General features: G+C 37.0%; 1 protein-coding gene across 2 annotated transcripts in view; it reads left to right on the forward strand.

Moving 5' to 3' along the window:
• The window catches only part of FAM120B (family with sequence similarity 120B), a 122462-nt gene that overhangs the window by 96099 nt on the left and 7665 nt on the right, over nt 1-18698 (forward strand). Inside the window, exons 7-10 of one of the 2 annotated variants that reach the window (XM_044671932.1) lie at nt 3083-3191; nt 4819-4959; nt 14848-14904; nt 15354-15414. In XM_044671932.1, coding sequence (XP_044527867.1) covers nt 3083-3191; nt 4819-4959; nt 14848-14904; nt 15354-15414 — 368 coding nt within the window. The remainder of the gene's footprint in view (nt 1-3082; nt 3192-4818; nt 4960-14847; nt 14905-15353; nt 15415-18698) is intronic. The other variant, XM_044671931.1, reaches the window with a different exon arrangement.

Genomic DNA, 18698 nt, shown 5'->3' on the forward strand with positions numbered 1-18698 from the left:
CATAGATGCAAAAATTTTAAATAGAATACTAGCAAAGAGACTTCAGCAAGTGATCAAGAGGATCATCTGCCATGATCAGGTGGGATTTATACCAGGAATGCAAGGATGGTTCAACATTAGGAAAACCATCCACATAATTGACCATATCAACAATCTAACAAACAAAAATCACATGATTATCTCAATAGATGCTGAAAAAGCCTTTGACAAAATACAGCATCCATTCCTATTGAAAACCCTGGAAAGTATAGGAATAGAAGGACGTTTCTTAAAAATAATAAAGTATATACCTAAAACCATCAACAAGCATCATATGCAATGGGGATAAATTAGAAGCCTTTCCAATAAGATCAGGAGTGAAACAAGGATACCCATTATCACCTCTATTATTTAACATTGTACTAGAAACACTAGCAGTAGCAATTAGAGAAGAAAAAGAAATTGAAGGTATCAAAATAGGCAATGAGGAGACTAAGCTATCACTCTTTGCAGATGATATGATGGTCTACTTAAAAAATCCTAGAGAATCAACTAAGAAGCTTGTAGAAATAATCAACAACTTTAGCAAAGTTGCAGGATACAAAATAAATGCACATAAATCATCAGCATTTCTAGATATTTCCAACACGTTAGAGCAGCAAGAGGTAGAAAGAGAAACAACATTTAAATTCACCCTAGACAATATAAAATACTTAGGTATCTATCTACCAAAACAAACACAGCAGTTATATGAAAACAACTACAAAACACTTTCTAAACAATTAAAACTAGATCTAAACAATTGGAAAAACATTGATTGCTCATGGGTAAGATCAGCTAAATTAATAAAAATGACCATTCTACCCAAATTAACCTATTTATTTAGTGCCATACCTATCAAACTACCAAAAAACTTTTTTACTGAATTAGGAAAAACTATAACAAAGTTCATCTGGAATAACAAAAGATCAAGAATATCAAGGGAAATAATGAAAAAAAATGTGAAGGAAGGGGGCCTAGCAGTACCAGATATTAAACTGTACTATAAAGCAGCAGTCATCAAAACAATATGGTACTGGCTAAGAGACAGAAGAGAGGATCAGTGGAATAGACTTGGGGTAAATGACAACAGCAAGACAGTGTATGATAAACCCAAACAGCCCAACTTTTGGGACAAAAATCCAGTATTTGACAAAAACTGTTGGGAAATTTGGAAAACAATATGGGAGAGATTAGGTTTAGATCAACATCTCACACCCTACACCAAGATAAATTCAGAATGGGTGAATGACTTGAATATAAAGAGGGAAACTATAAATAAGTTAAGTGAACCTAGAATAGTTTACTTGTCAGATCTCTGGGAAAGGAAAGATTTTAAAACCAAGTAAGAGTTAGAGAAAATTACAAAATGTAAAAATAAATGATTTTTATTATATCAAATTAAAAAGCTTTTGTACAAACAAAAACAATGCAACCAAAATCAGAAGGGAAACAACAAATTGGGAAAAAATCTTTATAACAAAAAACTCTGACAGGGGTCTAATTACTCAAATATACAAGGAGTTAAACCAATTGTATAAAAAAATCAAGCCATTCCCCAATTGATAAATGGGCAAGAGACATGAATAGGCAATTTTCAGATAAAGAAATCAAAAGTATCAATAAGCACATGAGAAAGTGTTCTAAATCTCTAATAATTAGAGAAATGCAAATCAAAACAACTCTGAGGTATCACCTCACACCTAGCAGATTGGCTAAAATGAAAGAAGGGGAGAGCAATGAATGCTGGAGGGGATGTGGCAAAACTGGGACATTAATGCATTGCTGGTGGAGTTGTGAACTGATCCAACCATTCTGGCTGGCAATTTGGAACTATGCTCAAAGGGCTATAAAAGAATGCCTGCCCTTTCATCCAGCCATACCATTGTTGGGTTTGTACCCCAAAGAGATCATAGATTAACAGACTTGTACAAAAATATTTATAGCTGCGCTTTTTGTGGTGGCAAAAAACTGGAAAAGGAGGGTATGTCCTTCAATTGAGGAATGGCTGAACAAATTGTGGTATATGCTAGTGATGGAATACTATTGTGCTCAAAGGAATAATAAACTGGAGGAATTCTGTGTGAACTGGAAAGACCTCCAGGAACTGATGCAGAGTGAGAGGAGCAGAACCAGGAGATCATTGTACACAGAGACCAATACCCTGTGGTAAAATAGAATGTAATGGACTTATGGAAAAGAATGCTACCCCCATTCAGAGGAAGAACTACAGGAGTGGAAACAGAAGAAAAACAACTGCTTGAACACATGGGTTGAGGCAGACATGATTGGGGATGTAGACTTGAAACTTCCACACCAATGCAACTATCAACAATTTGGAAATAGGTCTTGATCAACAACACATGTTAAAACCAGTGGAAATATACATCAGCCATGGTGGGGTGGGGGGGAGAGCTCAGGGGATGAAGGGGAAAGTAAGAGCATGAATTATGTAACCATATTAACTTTTCTAAAAATAAATATTAATAAATGTTTAAAAAATAATAAAATTATGATCCTATGAATTGTAATTTTACGATCCTATGCCACTTTTTCCTTCTGACTTTTATTTCTGATTAATGAAAACACTCTAGTCAATACTTTAATTGTAGTTTGTCTTGCACTAAGAATTTTACTTCTAGCAGTAAAATATGACAGTCTCCAGCCATCCCTCTTAAACATGACCATCCTTCTTAATTATGGCTCCCTTTCTGAACATCAATAAAGTAAAACTAGGGTCTTGTTTCCATTATTCCTCATTTATAGTATACAAGGGAAGAAGGCTTGCCTTAAATAGTCTAACTTTTTTTTCAAAGTAAATGCAGCAGGTCCAGTATGATACACAGCTGAGAGCACTTGGAACACTAAAAAGCTAGGATAGGAACAGGTTAAGGTATGCCTTGAGGCAAATCACCAGCTTGATCCCATGATTCAAGTACTAGCTTTTTAATTATAGCTATCTTTAAAATATGCTATCAGAGCTGGAATAATTACAGCTGCTAATACCAGACTTGCTTTACCTTGACACAGCATAGCACTCATTTAAATCTTATGTCTTTTGCAGAAATGTTGGCTGACTGAGTTCCAGAACTTAAAATCGCTCATTTGTAAGGCCTGCATGAAGAACAGCCGAGCTCTTCAAAGCAGACAGCGAGGGAATGAATTCATCAGAGGTTGACATTGTTGGATTTTGCTCTGCCAGTAAAATAAGTGTTTAAGGAATTATTACAAAAACTCCAATTCCCTCAGGCAATTTGTTATGTGAAAAGAAAAAGTAGTGAAAGATTGATAAATTAAAGGAACGACCTGAAATGAAGTAATTGGGCTAGGGATATAGGTTTAAGTTCTAGTCTTATTCAAAAACATGTTCAGATAAGAATCACTAACCCTCCATTAATTATAAAAATTTTAATTATATTCAAAGACAGACCTTCCCACCTCATGCTGTAGGCTCCTCTGACATTAAGGCACTTATTAGGCCTATAGTTATATTTCTCTTTTTTTCAGATGGAATAAAATATATCCTACTTCCCTGACCTCTTTAAAAACTTAAGAATGTCCAGCCTTGTGGCAAAGCTCAATCCTCTGAGAGAGGGTAGGAATTACTACCTCAATCAAAAACTTCTTGAGGGTGAGGGTTGAGGAATGAGTGTTCTAACTGGTAGTGGGAACTCAAAACAAGGAGAAGACTTATTTATTTATATTTCTTCCCTTTCCCCTGCCAAGAGTCAACAAGATTCTGCTTAGCTTTCTTCTGCCACCAGTGGGCCAGCCAGAAAATTGGAATTTTCAATAGAGCTCTCAAGGTGGTACTTGGTCTTGGTGTAATAGCCACATTTGAGTATATAACACAGTATCGTAATTACTTTCCATTCCAACATTTGTTCTTAAGGAACCATTTTGTTCCACTTGTTAAGAAAAAGCAGAAGACTTAAAGAGGTATCAGAATGAAAAAAAATTCTTTTAATCCCATTATTTTATTTGGTTACTAGTCAGGAGGTGGTTGGGATCAAACAAATTACCTCTTACAAGTATTAGCATTACCTTTTTGACATCAGCCTTCACTATCCTCAAAAGGATTTATTTTTAAGCACCTCTTTGGTTCGACACTATACTAGATCCACAAACCCAGGAGTAGCTCAACCATATGTAATTGGATTTCCTTAGAGTTAAATACCCTTGTCTTCTTGGGTTGTTTTCCTTTGTTACTTGTCATGTTACAATAATTAAGGCTAGAGAGGGATCATATAAAACAGTAAATAACATAACTAAAGCATTTAGTACATGAGATTAATAAAAATAATGAGATCAGGCACATATCAAATAATAAGCATAATAAGTTTTTTGAAAGGTTTAACATTTTTATGAAGGCATTAATATGGTTCAGAACATGGATATCCACATTTTTGGAGGTGACACTACTTTGCACTGGCTCTTGAGACCTGAAAATGGAAGGAAGTGAGGAGGTAATACCAATGGAGAAGGCCTACCAGTAGAGACTGAGGAAGGGTGGGGGTGGGGATTTCCTGTTGACAACAGTCACCATATTACAGTGTAATGTCTTCTGGCCACATCCTCCAACTCAGTGGGAATTTCTGGGTCCATCAGGGAGGGAATGTCCCTCCAGGGACTCCATCCACGATATCTATGATCAACTAGTTGAAAATGGTAGGGCTTACCTACTTTTCAATAATGTTAAGAGCAAAACTTGGATACCTTACCATACTATGCTGTGCATGATAAATAGTATTGAACATAACATTTGATAGATATTAATATAATAAATCTATGTCCTCATAGGGTCAGAAAACAGAAGATGGGGCTCCAGTTTTCAGAGATCCTATCAGTCTCATTTTCCTCCTTCATACCATAATCCCAACCAAGGACACCACTGGAGAGGCTTTGGGCCTGGTTCATCGAGATTTGAAACTGGCCCCTCAGGTAAAAAATACATTCATAGGATGGCATCAGACACATTTAAAATTGATATGTATCTAATTTACTTTCCTTAATATGGTAGAGACATGGATAAATTCTGTATATTTTGGTCTTTTCCTAGCTTATTTGCTTTTCTCACTTCTAAACATAATCTTTCTGTTTTGTTATAATTTTGCATTTAATCGATAGAAGATTATAATAATAGTCACATGAGCATATGTTCTTTTAATTCAATCCTAATAAAATTCAGCACACTAATAGTATTATTCTGAGTTTTTCCGTGACTTGGCTTATACTGTGTAAAAGCGTTTCAGTGTAATCTGGGAAATAAAAACAAATCCTTTACATCTTACATCTGTAATACAGATGATATCTGGTTCTAATGCAGATGTTAAGCCGAGTTGGGTACACAGTAATTTGCACTTTAAATACATGGAGAACCTCATATCTACATTTTAAATCCAAATTTGAAACAGTTGTTGACAATCTAAGTCTATAGACTTTCAAATTACTCCAAATTTATAATTTTATCCTTTCAAATAGTAGTACTGTACAAACACATTATTTTTCATCTAAATCATGGTTTAGTTTTTTACATTATGACCATAAAAACTTGTAAACATTTCAGAAATTGTTAATGTAATGCCTATCTAAAACCAAGAACAATTTTAATTTTGAACTTAGGTCATACACAGCATTCTAAATGTCCATTATTAAAATTAGGAGAGGGAAAAACTGCAAAGGTTTGGATTTAAAGTGATTTTGTATATTCACTTGAACTAGTTTAGCATTCAGAGGCTTGCCAAATTTTCCACCAACTCTCCAGGATAGCTTTCATATGGTTTAATTCATAGTACTTGGCCACGTTCTATCCTCTTCTTCTCTAAATTCCTGTATCATATGAATATAAGTATGATTTCTCCTTTACCAAGTATCAATCAGTTATTTATTGTCAACTGTGTGCCAAGCTCTAGGCTAAGTACCAAGTATCCAAGGACAAAAACGAAACCAGATCATCTGTATATTATGTTACTGGAACAGAACTGAGACTGAAGGAAAAGATTTCCTTTACATTAATTCAAATACATATTGAATTATTTTAACTGGCTCAGCATGATAATCTAGTAGCCAAGCAATTGACAGGAAATGATAGTTGAATTTGTCCCCTGCCCTAAAAACAAATGAGGAAGACCACTTTTTCTGGAATACTGTCGCTTGGAAAGCATTTTGGTATATAATTTACATGGATATAGTTTAGAGTTTTTTTTTGTTTTAATAGAAAGCAAAATGTAACATGTATTCTATAATGTCTGTTTTATTATAGGCAATAATTTACTGTAATTACTATAATAATTACTCTTACCTATAATATCTATTTATTTTAGGCGAGAGGCAGCTAGGTGGCCTTAGACTTGGAATCAGAAAGACCTGCATTCAAATCGTTACTTAACCTCTCTCTCAGCTTCAATTTCCTGATCTATAAGAATTATTACAATAATAACAACATCCACCTCACAGGATTGTTGTGAAGATCAAATGAGACATTCGTAAAGCACTTTGTAAGCAGTAATCTTGCTGTTGAGTCATTCTAGTCCTGCCCAACTCTTCATAACCCATTTGGGGTTTCATTGGCAAAGACACTGGAGCAGTTTGCCATTTCCTTCTCTAGCTCATTTCACGGATGAGGAAATTGAAGCCAACAGGATTAAGTGACCTACCCAATATCAAACAGCTAGTAAATGTCTGAGGCCAGATTTGAACTCAGGAAGATGAGTCTTCATGCTTCCAAGCCCAGGGCTATCTGTAAGCAGTAAAGTACTATCAATGCAAGCTATTACTAGTATTACTCGAGTGTGATCTCCATAAAGATGTGACAAGCATGTTTAATTCTCTTAGCACCTAACATCATGCCTTGCAATAAATTAGATTAAATCTTTTGTTGAATTACTCTATTGGTATGTAGACAGAATGCTAACAATTAGGACAAGCAGCAAAGACTTCTTTTAGGAGGTGACTGACACCTGTACTGAACCTTGAGGGAAGCTAGGGATTTTAAGAGGCAGAAGTAAATGTATAAGAAGACTCTGAAATAAATCTGGAAAGGGAGGCAGGGCCCAGGCTGTGGAATGTTTTAAATACTAGAACAGTGGTTATCTATTTTTTATCCTACTAGAAAGCCAATGAAGATTTTTGATTATTAATAACATCAGCCCTCTGTCTGGGGAACAATAAAGTGATTACTGTGCAGAGGATAGTTTGAGGAAGGAGAAAATTGGAAGCAGGGAGACCAATTAAGAGGCTATTGCAGGAGCAACTAGGTGGCTCAGTGAGTGGATTGAGAATCAGCCCTAGAGACAGGAGGTCTTGGATTCAGATTTGACCTCTGACACTTCCCAGCTGTGTGTCCCTGGGCAAGTCACTTAACCTCCATTGCCAAGCCCTTACCACTCTTCTGCCTTGGAACCAATACATAGTATTGAGTCTAAAATGAAAGGTAAGGGTTTGTTGCAGGGAGGAAGGGGGAATTGTTTGGGGTTTTTTTGTTTGTTTGTTTTTTAATTTCTTTTTTTAAATACGTTCTTTTTATTTTTTTATTTAAATATTTTATTTTTTTAGAAAAATTTTCCATGGTTACATGATTCCTGTTTTTACTTTCCCCTTCGCGCCCCCTTTAACTCTCCCCCCCATATTGAACACACATTTCCACTGGTTTTAACATGTGTGATCAGTCAAGACTTATTTACATATTATTGATAGTTGCGTTGGTGTGGTCATTTAGTGTCTACATCCCCAACCATGTCTGCATCAACCCATGTGTTCAAGTGGTTGTTTTACTTCTGTGTTTCCACTCCTACAGTTCTTCCTCTGAATGTGGGTAGCGTTCCTTTCCATAAATCCCTCAGAATAAATTGTGTATTTGGCTCCAAGGCAGAAGAGTGGTAAGGATAGGCAATGGGGGTCAAGTGACTTGCCCAGGGTCACACAGCTGGGAAGTGTCTGAGGCCAGATTTGAACCTAGGACCTCCCATCTCTAGGCCTGACTCTCAATCCACTGAGCCACCCAGCTGCCCCCTATTTGTTTGTTTTTAAGAGGCTGTTGCAGTAGTCCAAGTAAAAAGTGATTTAGAGTATCAGCTCTATAAAATTTTACAGAGAAGCATGGTGAGAAATTACAGGCAGCATTATCTTAAGGAATGGTAGAGAGAAAAGAGAATTTACAGGAATCTTAGCAAAAGATCAATTTACACATAATCATACCAAGAGCATTTAAAGGTGCCATTGCAAGCCATACAATAAACAGATGGAAAAATGGAAAAGATGTTCAGAAATTGGGCCATAATTAAGATGTCATGTATAAGAAAGATGGCCGGGGACTGCCATATTTTTACTGCTAGAGGTAAAATTCTTGGTGCAAAAAAAAACTACAAGAAAAGTATTTGACTAAAATGTTTTCATTAATCAGGAATGAATGTCAGAAAGAAAAAAAGGCATGTGATCATAAAATTATAATTCATAGGATCATAATTTTAGAGCTGAAAATGACTTCACAGCACTAGTCCAACCCTTTCATTTTAAAGATGAGGAAACTGAAGCTCAGAGAAGTTAAACAACCTGCCCAGGGTTAGAAAGGTAGTAAGTCTCAGAGGTGAGATGAATTTGAGTCCAAGTCCTCTGCTTCCACATTGGGGTCCCTTTCCTTCCCCAGCTCATTTTATAGATGAGGAAATTGATACAAACAAAATTAGGTGACTTTCCAAGGGTTATACAACTAGTAAGTATCCAAAGCTAGATTTTAACTTTATAAAAGTGAGTCTTCCTAATTCCAAGCCCAGTCCTCTATCCCAGTGGTTCCCAAACTTTTTTGGCCTACTGCCCCCTTTCCAGAAAAATATGACTTAGCGCCCCTGTCACATACTATCACCGCCCCCTTACAGTTATTCACCACCTCGAAATGCACCTGTGGCCATCACCACCCTCCTGGATCACTGCAGCACCCGCCATGGGGCAGTGGCGCCCACTTTGGGAATCACTGCTCTATCCACTACAGCATCTATTTGCCAACTTCCCAATACCCAAGGGAACTTTACAAAACCATAAGTTAAAAGAGAAGTTCTTTATATTCAGGCATTGGTGAAATCACAGGTTCAAACCTCAAAAAAATTTTTTTCTTCCCTGAAAAGTATTCAACCTAATTGTGTGGGTGTTAGAACAGAAAGAAAGAAAATTGAAATCAAGCATATGAAGAATATTTATTACCCAAACCATGATATGCAGTGGTTGGACAGTGTTCAGGCACTGTAAATAGACACTGAACTGGACCCAGAATTGAACAGATGAAACAGAGTAGACTGGGCTACACTTGAGTAATCATGCATTACTTTCATTTTTTTCTTTTTTTTTAAGCCCTTAATTTCTATGTATTGGTTCCTTGGTGAAAGAGTGGCAAGGTTGGGCAATGGGGGTCAAGTGACTTGCCCAGGGTCACACAGCTGGGAAGTGTCTGAGGCCAGATTTGAACCTAGGACCTCCCGTCTCTAGGCCTGACTCTCAATCCACTGAGCTACCCAGCTGCCCCTTCATGCATTACTTTCAATGACCCTAAGCTTCAACTGAAACAAAAGCCCAGATTTTTAATACTAGCATTCTTTGACAGAGCTAGGGTATTTTAAATAGGCTCGGTTGTGTAGTCATTTTTAGTTGTATCCAACTCTTCATGACCCAGTTTGGGGTTTTCTTGGCAAACATACTGGAGTGGCTTGCCATTTCCTTCTCTAGCTCATTGATGATGAGGAAACTGAGGCAAACAGTAACTTGTCCAAGGTCACCTCGAAGTGTCCTAGGCCAGATTCGAACCCAGGAAGATAAATCTTTCAGAATCCAGGTATAGCATTCTATCCATTGTGCCACCTAGGAACCCCAACACTACCTTTTGCAAAGCCTCAAAGAGGAGAGATGGAATATGTACAAGGGGCACATCTTTTAGTTTGACTAGGATAAAGAATTCATGAGGGGGAATAATATGTAGTAACAGGAGAAAAGTAAATGTGGAAGTCAAAATTGTAGAGGGTCTCCAAAACTAGGCTGAAAATGGTGACTTATCTTTAAGATACACTAAACCTTTTTTGTGTAGGGAGTGATATGACAGGAAGACCTGTGTTTCTGCAATGATAACTTGACAACTATATGGAGAATGGTTTGGGAAGAGGGGAAAGCTATTAGGAGCAAAGAGAACATTTAAGAGTCTAATGTACGAGTTTAGTGAAAATTTAATAGGAATTTGAACTAGGGTAGAGGCTGTGAGAATGAAGGGAAGGGAACAGATTTGAGAAATGTTATGGAGGTACAATCCACAAAACTTGGGAACTGTTTAGATATGCTTAGTGATGGAAGGAGAAGAGTGAAGAATGATTTCAAGGTTGAGAGCCTATGTACTTAGAAGGGCAGTGCCCTAAACTGAGGGAAAACAAAGAGGGGATGGGATTTGGAGGAGGGATAAGTTTGAGGAGAAATAAAATGAGCTTTATTTTAAACAGACAGATGTCCATATGCCTCCGCAACATCCAAGTAGACATGTCCAGCGTTCAGGACACAAGCAAACTTATGTAGATAAGTGCTGAAAACTCAAAGAGAAAGACATCCTTGCTTGACACATATTGAATTAGAAAACCACAAATTAGCTGTGAGTTTGACACATCTATTGTGGCTGACCTAGGCTTCATTATAGTCAGTTTTATCTAAGTCCCTAAAATTATCATTGTCCTGGCCATCAACATGTAGTAGCTTAGAATCGTAAGTAATGGTTGGCGTCCAAGAGTTTAGGGGTGAATGCTGCTCTATCTGTTCACTTTCCTGGAAAAGAAAAGAATAAGACTGATATCTTGTTATATATGCTACAGGAATAATTTGCACCATTTGTATAAAATTGGAAGCTTCTAGAAAGAACAAAGCCATTTTTCATTATTTTTATTTTTCCTATAATAGTTCAATTCAAATGTTAAGTGCCTATTTATATGCAATGTATTCTGCTAAATACTCTAAAAGATCATCATAAGTTGTTTATAAACTATGTTCAAGTTTATATTTACATATACACACATAGATGCATAAATGTGTATGAATATTTTATGTGTGAATGTATATTACTTTTTAAAATTCTTGGTTTTGTAAGCATTTAGGGACTTTAAACTAATCTGTAGTGCTCTACTAGAGTTGATTAAGATCCCAGCCTTTATTCTACTTAGTGCATGCCAAGCTCATAATATCTTCCCAACAGTTTCTTCTTGCCTTAAAAAAAACAAAAAACTTGTTATTGATACATTTTGTTTTGACACAACAGATACTAGCTAGTAGCAAATACTCAGACAAATCTGCCACACAGTATATTCCTGAGAACAGTTAAACAAAATCACCTAATAGACTGATTGCAACCAGTAATACCAATATATTTATGAATATTGCATTTACCAGCTATTAAGAGAAAACCATGGGATAGTAGACAAGAGTCAGGAAAGCCCAGATTCAAATTATATCTTTAATACATACTGACTGTATGACCAATGGCAAGTCATTTAACCTCAAAGGGAGTCTTGCACAGACAGTAGTTAGGAATGTTAGGACTTGAAGTCAGGAAGTTCAGATCCTTTCTCAGATACTTCTTGACTGGGTGACCCTGAGCAGATCACTGACTGGACTCCCTGAGCTTCTATTTCTCCATCTGTCAGGATGAATATAATAATAGTACCCATTTCACAAGTTTGCTGTGAGACTCAAATGATAAAATGTATGTAAATTGTTTTTTTCAGCTTTAAAATGCCACCTAAATGTGAAGTGGTGGGGTGGTGGTAGTGGTGGTAGTAATAGTTGTTGTCGTCATCATGGTTGTCATCTTAAATCAACAGGCAACTCTGACACTATTGCTGATTTACATCAATGAAGGAAGTTTCTATATTCAGAATTCCCTACACTACTAATGAAGTCAGAGTTCCACATTAGGAAGGAAGGGGGAGGGAAGGAGGGAGATAGAAAAAACAAGGGAGGGAGGGAGGGAAAAGAATCACAGGGAAAAGGAAAACATCATTTGTTAATCATTTGTTAACATCAGTATCTGTTATTATTCCTTCTCACTTGTTTTGGCCCTTTAGTGTTGTTTTCATTTCCAGTCATTAATTAATTGTATATGTCTATAATTGTAAATTATCACACATTTCTTTTCTTAAATATATATACATATTGCTCATTCCCAGTACAATCCTCTTAGTAAAGTCTCTAAACTGTGATCCCATTCAAAAGTAGGAAGCCTTTAGCAAGAGTCTCAGCTCTGCCATTTTAAATTCAGTAAGTAGTACTTGTATATGTTACTTCTGAAAAAACCCAGATTATAAGCAATCATCATTTCAGTAGAGCAGCTAATGAACAGAGAGTCTGATTCACTGGTTGTTGGGTATTTTTTAAGACACTCAGGAGTATTCCATGACAATTAGTTCTGTCTCAGTAATAAAGTATAAGACAAAGAGAGTAATATGACTGTTAGCCTTTTGTATTCGTCTTATTATCAAATATTTATTGCACCCATACTGAGTATGTGGTTCTGACCTAGGGCTACAGAAATTCAACTCAAATACTCAACAGTTTTCTATTTTTCAGTTACAGAAATTTAACAGAGACTTGAAAAGTTGAACTCTTGGAAATAGGAAGGAAAGGAAAAGGATCAAAATCTTTAAATTCATGGAATAATCTCCCTCTTTATTCTTATCTCCTGAAATTTTTTTGTATATTTCCAGTTGATCATTTTTTACCCATCAGCTGTAAGGGTCTTTACCCTTCCCAAGTCATTCTACAATCATATTACAAGTTTGATGTTCAGAAATGTCAAGAGGGATAACTGAATTCTGAGAAACATTTGTCAGATCTGGGTCTCAGTGCCAACAGGGCTTAGGTGCTCTGGCTTCTGGCAGGAGGGGCTAAGTGTTGTCTAAGGTGCTTCTCTTGTTGCTTAGAAACAATAAAACATGACTGACCTCCATAGCCAGAATCCAAGGACTTTGCTGAAATTTGACAAGTAGGGTTTTAAATTTTGAAAAAATCTGGTTTTACCCTATACCAATAGGAGAGTAACAGGGTGGACACAAAAGATTGCTTCTGGAGTAGGTTAATAAGACAGGGCTGGACAATTTAGCACTTTTAGATCTTCATATTGAAAGCAAAATTTCCCAGGGTAGAGTCAATATAGTTTCAGAGAGTTTAGAAATGCAGAAAGATTAAAAGGCCCCCAGAAATCTTCTGTTAGGAATGCCAGAGAACATTTGATTTCTTTTCCTCTCTTTAGATGGTAAATATACACACATATACAATATATAATTATATAATATGAATGCCTTATTAATATTAATATATAGCAATAATATAATTGTATACTGTAAATATAAGAAATGTTTCTTATGTTTGTTTTTTCAATCCAGGTAGCTATATGAGGTATATATTATATGGAATATTTTGCTAAGATTAAGCAGTTGAATACTTTGGTCAATAAGTTTTTACTTTTAGCTTGGGGGGGGGGGCATGGGGAGAGGAAGTGTTTTTTGAAAATCCCAATCAGAGGGTCATCTTCTGTTGAATTTTCCCTCCCCCAGTTCTCCTGTCCTTTGGGCTTCCTTTGAAGTGTGTTTCATGGAATTCACAGTGGAAAAGCAAAGGAGCCCCAGATTCTAGGATGATATCTGTGTTCCCAGCACAGTGTTAGAAGTGGGGATTATTTGTGCCAACAAAAGAACCAGCCTGTCCTCCAAAATCAACATTGAAGAGTAAAAATAGTTCCCCTTTGATGGCAAGCCCTCTGCCGCTCTTGAGTTTTCTGGCCCCTGTATTGGTAAGGGTTAAGCCTGCTCCCTTTGGCTGGGAAGGGAGAATTAAACATGAAAAGTCACAGGCCCTGGATGGTTTTTCCTAGCCGATGGGACCATTCCTGCGTAAATGTGTGCCCTATCTTCCATTGTTAAACAAGGCCTGGCAGAAAACTTTCTCCCTGTAAACAATGGCAACCATCGAGGTGTGAACTCCATCATCCCTATTAACCTCCGGGAGGTGTTAAACATCAAAGCCTACTTAGAACTTTTTAAATGCTAACCGGTGGTCCCAAGAACAAAACTACAGCTGAAGTGAGAAATGTTTAACCTTTTCCCTGCTGTTCCATACCTTTGCAATGGCCAGCTGGTGACAAATGATCTGTAAGATCCGACACGTTAGGGTAACTACAAATTCACCCACCTTCCTGTGGGTTTTCAGGTTTCTGTTAATACTTTAGTCTAGGGGAGGGGGGTTTGTGAAGACATGTTTATATATCTTGATTGGCCGTAGTAATAGGGGATCAAGATAGCATAATTGAAAGCAGTAAATCACTTGGAAACCTCTCCTTAGGCCTTTTTTTTAACCCTATGCCTTAACAACCTTTTGCCAGAGATGCTAACAAGTGGCAGTTTGATGGATCTAAGTTTCCCTCCTCCTGTACAACCCCTGGTGGAGGTGTGATCTAGCAGTGAAACCAGCCAAAAGGTTATAATGACAGGAAGAGAGATGGCAAAGCTCTAGTGTGTTGGATAACTACCTCCTGAATTAACATACACCCTGTAAGCCTTGTGCTTAGTATAGTTCACATTTTAACTTTCACTAATTCCTTACTCTGATATTTCATGTTGTGTTAGAGAAGTTGGCCCTGGGTTTTCAAAGATACAGAGTAAGCTCCCCCAAACTGGAAACCCTTTGACTATGGGCCCAGAGGCTATGTCAGTGGATTCTTGGTCCAGCCAAGATTGGAGAAGCTCATTAGGCAGAAAGTCACTAATTTTGAAATTTTTCACCCATTTTATTAAATCCACGTCATGTTGTTCCTTGTAGGTTGGAACTCTTTCACCAGAATTCTCTTCCAAATACTCCCTCTCGAGAAAGCAAAAGGTGATTGAATTAGAGGAGTGGGAAGAAGGAATACTGTAGGAACTGTGGAAAGCCACACATTGTTTTTCCCCTACTTGGCAAAAATTCTACCTGAAAGCCATCTGCATCTAAATTTTCTTTTCCAAAAGCCATTGGCAGCAATAAATGTCTAGATATAATGCAGATGGTTGGGATTGGTGTTAACAGGAACAATTTTGTCTATGTTTCCTAAAGAGAAAAGCCACCAACAGCTCTACCTCTCTTAATTAATTGCTTCCCACTTTATAGATCTTAGGATTTATGGGGGAGGAGGTTGGGAATGATAGTGACAGGTGGCAACAACTGAAAGGAGAATAAAGTACTACTTACCCATTTTTTTTTGTAAATACTTAACTATGTGCTATTTTTTCCTAATTTAACTATTTTGAGTGATTGAATTAAAAGATTTGGATTTTATTTTTTATTCTTAGGTAGAGGATATAGGTCAGAAGAACAAAACCAGAAGAAAAGAAGATTCCAACACACTCCCAGGTAAATAACACCTACTTTCAGATTGTACAAAAAGTATTACCCTAAGCCAAAACAAAATATTACTCACTTAAATTTTGGTACTCCATTTCCTCATGTGTAAAATGAGGAAGCAGAATTAGGTGATCTCTAAGGTTGTGTTAAGCTTAACTCTATCATTTTACGACCTTTTATGATTTATCTTTTAAGCAAAGCCTCAAAAGCATTTAAATATCATGATCTATCAACATATGTTAAATACAACAAAAAAAATTAAATATAAAAAATAAATGTTAAATATAAATGGGGTAATGATTCTACCCCAGAGAAAAAGATAGTTGAAATGCAAAGTTGGAACTCAAAAAGCCACTGACCTTTATCAAGTCCTTCAGAACAAAAATGAAAATAATTTCATTTGCTGCTAATGATTTGGAGGGCTACTAAGTCAATATTTGCTAAGTGCTTTAAGATCTTGAAATAGAAAGATCTGAACAAATACCTATTAGTGATATTTGTTTAGGATTTTCTGTTCTCCTTCCTAGGATTTTTGTTGACTAACTGAACTATGTTAGTTGGAATTCATTTAAGGCATGGGCGGGTTCTAAGTATTCTTCTAGAAACCTGTTTATAGAATGAATCTACATTGTTTCACATAGGCTTTGACAATGCTCGATGTTAAAATCTTGCCAAAAATTTGAAGTGACTTAAGAGTGAGAAATATCAATAAGACAACATATAATAATGACTTTAGGGGGCAGCTGAGTAGCTCAGTGGATGGAGAGTCAGGCATAGAGATGGGAGGTTCTAGGTTCAAATCTGACCTCAGACACTTCCCAGCTGTGAGACCCTGGGCAAGTCAATTGACCCCCATTGCCTAGCCCTTACCACACCTCTGCCTTGGAACCAATACACAGTATTAACTCCAAGACGGAAGGTAAGGATTTTAGGAGAAAAAAATAATGACTTGAACACTGGAACTTGCCAGCCTGCAATTATAAAAGAAACATTACACAAACCTACACAGCTTTAGGAGAAAAAGGGAAATGGGGTGTAATTTCACCTAGTTAGAATAGGTCAGTAAGTTAGAAGAACCAGCATCATTTACTCCCATGTGGGATTTAGACAAGACATCTTTAATTGGTTGGGGGGAGGGAGGCCACAGACTGAGATAGCTATAAGTTCTGTAATGAACCTATAGCATTGGCAATCCTCTAGAGCAGTGGTTCCCAAACTTTTTTGGCCTACCACACCCTTTCCAAAAAAAATATTACTTAGTCCCCTGGAAATTAATTTTTTTTTAATTTTAATAGCAACTACTAGGAAAGATAAATGCACCTGTGGCCATCACCGCCCTCCCTGGATCGCTGCAGCACTCACCAGGGGCGGTAGCACCCACTTTGGGAATCACTGTTCTAGAACATAGTTCTTTGAAAACATGTAAACCAAATCTCTTTGTAAGGTAAATGTGTACTTTGACTATGTAATGCTAGTTAGTGGTCTTATTCATTCATTTATTTATTTATTTGTTTGTTTATTTATTTATTTTAAGCCCTTGTACTTCGGTGTATTGTCTCATAGGTGGGAGATTGGTAAGGGTGGGCAATGGGGGTCAAGTGACTTGCCCAGGGTCACACAGCTGGGAAGTGGCTGAGGCCGGGTTTGAACCTAGGACCTCCTGTCTCTAGGCCTGACTCTCACTCCACTGAGCTACCCAGCAGCCCTTTTTATTTATTTTTAATATTAATTGTATTCCCTTAGCCTTTTTGTATGAGGCCAAATACATACTTTATTTAGAGCTAAAAGAAAAGCCTTGATTAGCAAATATCCTCAGGAAATATCCTTAAATTCAATGTCTGACTCCAGAGGAGTTTGGAGTTGTAGGTTTATTTAAAGTGTTGGGTAGATTTACTCTTCTGGTAATTTAGAAGATAAAATACACATGACATACATACAGTGTCCTCTGTAGTTTGTACTTCGTCATTGAACCCATCTGTTACAACTTGTAGTTTAATTCAAAACAATGCTTTTACAGTCATTAACAAATTTAAATGTTCATTTTTAATTGTTCCAATAACATCTTAAAAACTTGTCCTGGACATATGAAAGTATCTGCAGTACAGTGCAAGATGAACCAGATATATGGAAAGTAATTCACTACATAATGATTGTCTAAAATATTTACTCTCGGTAGCATCCTTACTCAGGGCAAAATAATTAAGATAATGTTATCTGGCTGGTATTCTTAAGAAGAAATAACTAAATAGGAGCTGCAAAAATACACCTAAAAAAGGTAAAGAAAAAATGATGCATGAGGCAGAAGTTAGATGGTCATACAAGGATGGGATGTATAAGAAGGTATTGGACAGTTAGTTACTCTAGATTCCTCAGGTTCTTTCCATCACTAAGATTCTACAGTTCCAAGTAACTTCTATCATTTAGGCAGCTAAATATGTTCAGAAAGTATTCTTGATTTCTTTTCATGTTGTGCTTTATCTAATCTCTTTGAAAACTTTCTTCACACAACCAAGGGATTATTTTCTACTTAAATGTCCTAAAAAAGAAAATTAAAGCCTTCACCTATTTGTTCTTTTAGTACTTAAGAAGAGAGGGAACATGACAGAGTGGCTAAATGACTGGCCTTAGAGCCATGAATACTTGGGTACAAGGACTTCCTCTGACATATACCAACTGTAAAACCATGGGGAAATCACTTAATTTCTCAGTGCCCTAGATGACTCTTGAAGAGGACATTACAGATGAATTGCCTGCTTATCTGCCTTGGTAGAGGAACTTCCCACGTTCAGGGTTCCCTACACTAATGAAATCATAGGTTGGGACCCTCCCCTTTCCCCCTCTCCTAAAAAAGTAGAAGTGCTTCACAAATGCTTGAGCTGGAGTCAAGGTTAAACAAAGACAATCTGGCCTTCTGGATATGAAAATTGACTGCTATGAAAAATTTACTTGGTCATCCCACCGTGACTCATTTTCTGCTTTTTATGACTCATTTTCTTTTCTTATTTGTACACTGAGTAGGGATGGTGGTGTTTTTGTTTTTGTTGTTGTTGTTGTTAAGTGAAACACAAGCAAAGATAGAACTTTGGGTCTTGGCTCCATAACCAGGCATGCAGGGCTAGAAAATCGATAAAGTAGCTATTGAGAGAGAGTAGCAGAAATCCTCCCTCATAAGCTGTTAGGAGAGGAAGGCAAGATGTAGCAGGAAGAACAGCCCCCCCAACCCCCCCCACTCACCCTCCACACACACACGCATGCCCACAAGTCCCCCAAACAGCTAGAAAACACACCAGACG

Source organism: Gracilinanus agilis, chromosome 4 (assembly GCF_016433145.1).
Source record: "Gracilinanus agilis isolate LMUSP501 chromosome 4, AgileGrace, whole genome shotgun sequence".
NCBI lineage: Eukaryota > Metazoa > Chordata > Mammalia > Didelphimorphia > Didelphidae > Gracilinanus > Gracilinanus agilis.